The sequence below is a fragment of the Euprymna scolopes genome, chromosome 43 (genome assembly GCF_053919585.1).
Source record: "Euprymna scolopes isolate OS-2025 chromosome 43, ASM5391958v1, whole genome shotgun sequence".
Lineage (NCBI taxonomy): Eukaryota > Metazoa > Mollusca > Cephalopoda > Sepiida > Sepiolidae > Euprymna > Euprymna scolopes.
The window spans coordinates 51745775-51748274 of record NC_136524.1 but is presented as its reverse complement, the minus strand read 5'-3'; the positions used below and the strand labels follow the sequence as shown (position 1 = coordinate 51748274).

Sequence of the window (2500 nt, the reverse complement as noted above, 5' to 3'; positions counted from 1 at the left end):
ATTACATCAATGACGCCTTTTTTATCGTCTTTATGCTTGTCATGTTTTCTACTGATAGGATCTTCAAAAAAATGCAAATAACAAATAGACTTTTTAGCCAGTTTAAAATGTGCAAAAGTTATATCCCGTTGTCGCAAATTGATGGTTGAGTATGGTTAACTTTTAGCTCGTTTTGCCTTAAATGCAATTAAAATAAAGATTAATCTATTAATTCCTAATTGTACCTCAAACAGCTACCATAATACATAATTCGCTGAACCTTATGCAAAGTTTTAGCTAGGTAGGACCAATAGTTTCTGAGAAAAATTCTAGAGTAGGTGTAATATTATGGTGACTTATCCTGATTAATCCCTAAATGTGCATTAAACAGATACCATAATATTTAGTTTGCTGCACACAAAATTTTAGCGAGATTGGTCCAGTAGTTTCCGAGAAAAAAAATAGTATAAACAAACAGACAAACTAAGAGAAATGCAATATAGATTATACCTCTTTCTACACTTAGATTTGTTCAAAATAAATGAGGCATCCCCACTCCCCGTCCCAACGCCTTTATGGAGAAAAAGTTCAAAAGTACTATTTTTTACTCACGTTGTGGACACTTATCTTTGACAGCAGTGATGCCATACATTTTTCCATTTCCACCAATTGGTGTGCTCAGAGGTTCACCTGGTCTGTCAGAGTTCCATTTCATGTTAGAGATTGTTGACCTAATAAAAAAAAAAGAAATGAACAAAATTAGATGCACATTCATAAGATGCAGCAGAACGAGAGAATAAAATAAAAAATAAAAACGCCATTCCAAAATTAAGCACAAGAGACGAACGAAATCTCCATCTTTGCGATTATATAAAAGTTACTTTGTGTGTGTGTCTGTGAGTTCCTTCCTTCCTCACAGGTTCTGAAATGGCAGAGCCTATCTTTTGCCAATTTTACACAAATTTATATTGCTGACAGTGTTCTTAGATATTTCTTGTACAGAAATTCACCCGATAAGTATCGAAAAAAAATCCCATCTTAGCTTTTCTCTCATAGATAAAAAAGAATTTTTACAGGGAAAAATTTTACGTTACACAGGCCAAGGGAGATAAAATTTCAGATTTTTTCTTTAAAAACAGATTTATTATAAAGGTAGAGCATTCGATTACAGATCGAATGATCTCTGCTCAAGTCCGAGTGTACTTCATTTTATTTTAATTTTTTCTTATTAATGAGTTCAATTTATGATAAAAGAGGTACTATTTAAAATCGCCGCAAATCATTTCTTCGTTTGCATATTTTAAAACGAAACATTAATCAGAAATGACTCTTCCAGGGCATTCATCATCTAGCCCAAATATCAGCTGATGTAATATTGTAAACATACACAGATGGAATTTGATAAACGACATTGTTTTTAATTTTTTTCAAATTAGTCCACTGTGCAAATTATTCCTTGTAATATATAAAATCAATAAAGTATTGATTCTATAAGGATTCTACCCTGTGCATAAATTAAAATATCATATTTAAGCGTATTGTATGATCAGGCAATGCCGGGCTTCCAGCTAGTTCTTTCTAGAAGGTTAACTCCCTAAGCAGAAGAAATAAAAATATCAGGGCTTTCGGCAACAAACCCAAAACATACGCTAAACTGATTGGCAATCATTCTCAAACTTAGTTTGATTTCCAATCACTTTTTTTTAACCTATCTTTTAAACCTGAAATTGCAGCTTGAAGTATTTGCACATCTAGCCAAAGCGATGATCTGTAGCATTATGAAACGCCTCACTTTCAGATGAAATCTACAATTTATAATTGTCCTTTTTAAGAAAAAAAAAAAGAAAAAGGAAAATGAGCACTGTCTGCAGACATTGAAAAAGTCTTGTGTGCGAGATCGTGACTTCCTGTTGTTTGATCGCTCTAAGATCGTCTGTATAAAACGTTAAATTTCATTAATGTTAAAATTTCCCTTAATTCCATGGCTATGAATGGTGACCCTGGGGTATGTTCCTTGCTAATGCATACACTATATATATATATATATAATATATATATATATATATATATTGTAAATGACTTTCAACTTTTCCTTTTCAATGGCTGAATCGTTCTCAGGGCACCCACCAAAGTTCTATCTGACTAGAGATGGTAATGAGTCTCTAGAAGTAAAAAAAAAAAAAAAATAAATAAATAAATAAAAAATAAATAAATATAAATAAATGTCTTCTAACCTGCTCCAATCAGTCCAGTATATGCTGTTTCCAGAGAAAACCATATCGAAAATGTCTAACTTGTGATCTTTAAGTTGATAGATTACACGTCGTCCAACACCATCAGTTCTAATGCATTCAATCTTGGACAAATCTATATTTGAAAAAAAAAATAAATAAATAAATAAAGAATAAAACAAAATAACCACTGTGTTTTAAAAATTATATCCAACACACTAAATTATATTGAAAGGTTTTCAAAATCAGACCCATTTAATAACTGATTAATCAAACTTTGCTTCCGACTT

At 31.5% G+C, this 2500-nt stretch overlaps 1 protein-coding gene across 1 annotated transcript in view; it reads right to left on the bottom strand.

Moving 5' to 3' along the window:
- LOC145268427 (uncharacterized) overlaps positions 1–2500 on the bottom strand; it is a 346335-nt gene that overhangs the window by 10502 nt on the left and 333333 nt on the right. The window contains exons 22-23 of the mRNA XM_080123988.1: positions 2214–2346; positions 592–710 (exon numbers count right to left, since the gene is read on the bottom strand). Coding sequence (XP_079980114.1) covers positions 592–710; positions 2214–2346 — 252 coding nt within the window. The remainder of the gene's footprint in view (positions 1–591; positions 711–2213; positions 2347–2500) is intronic.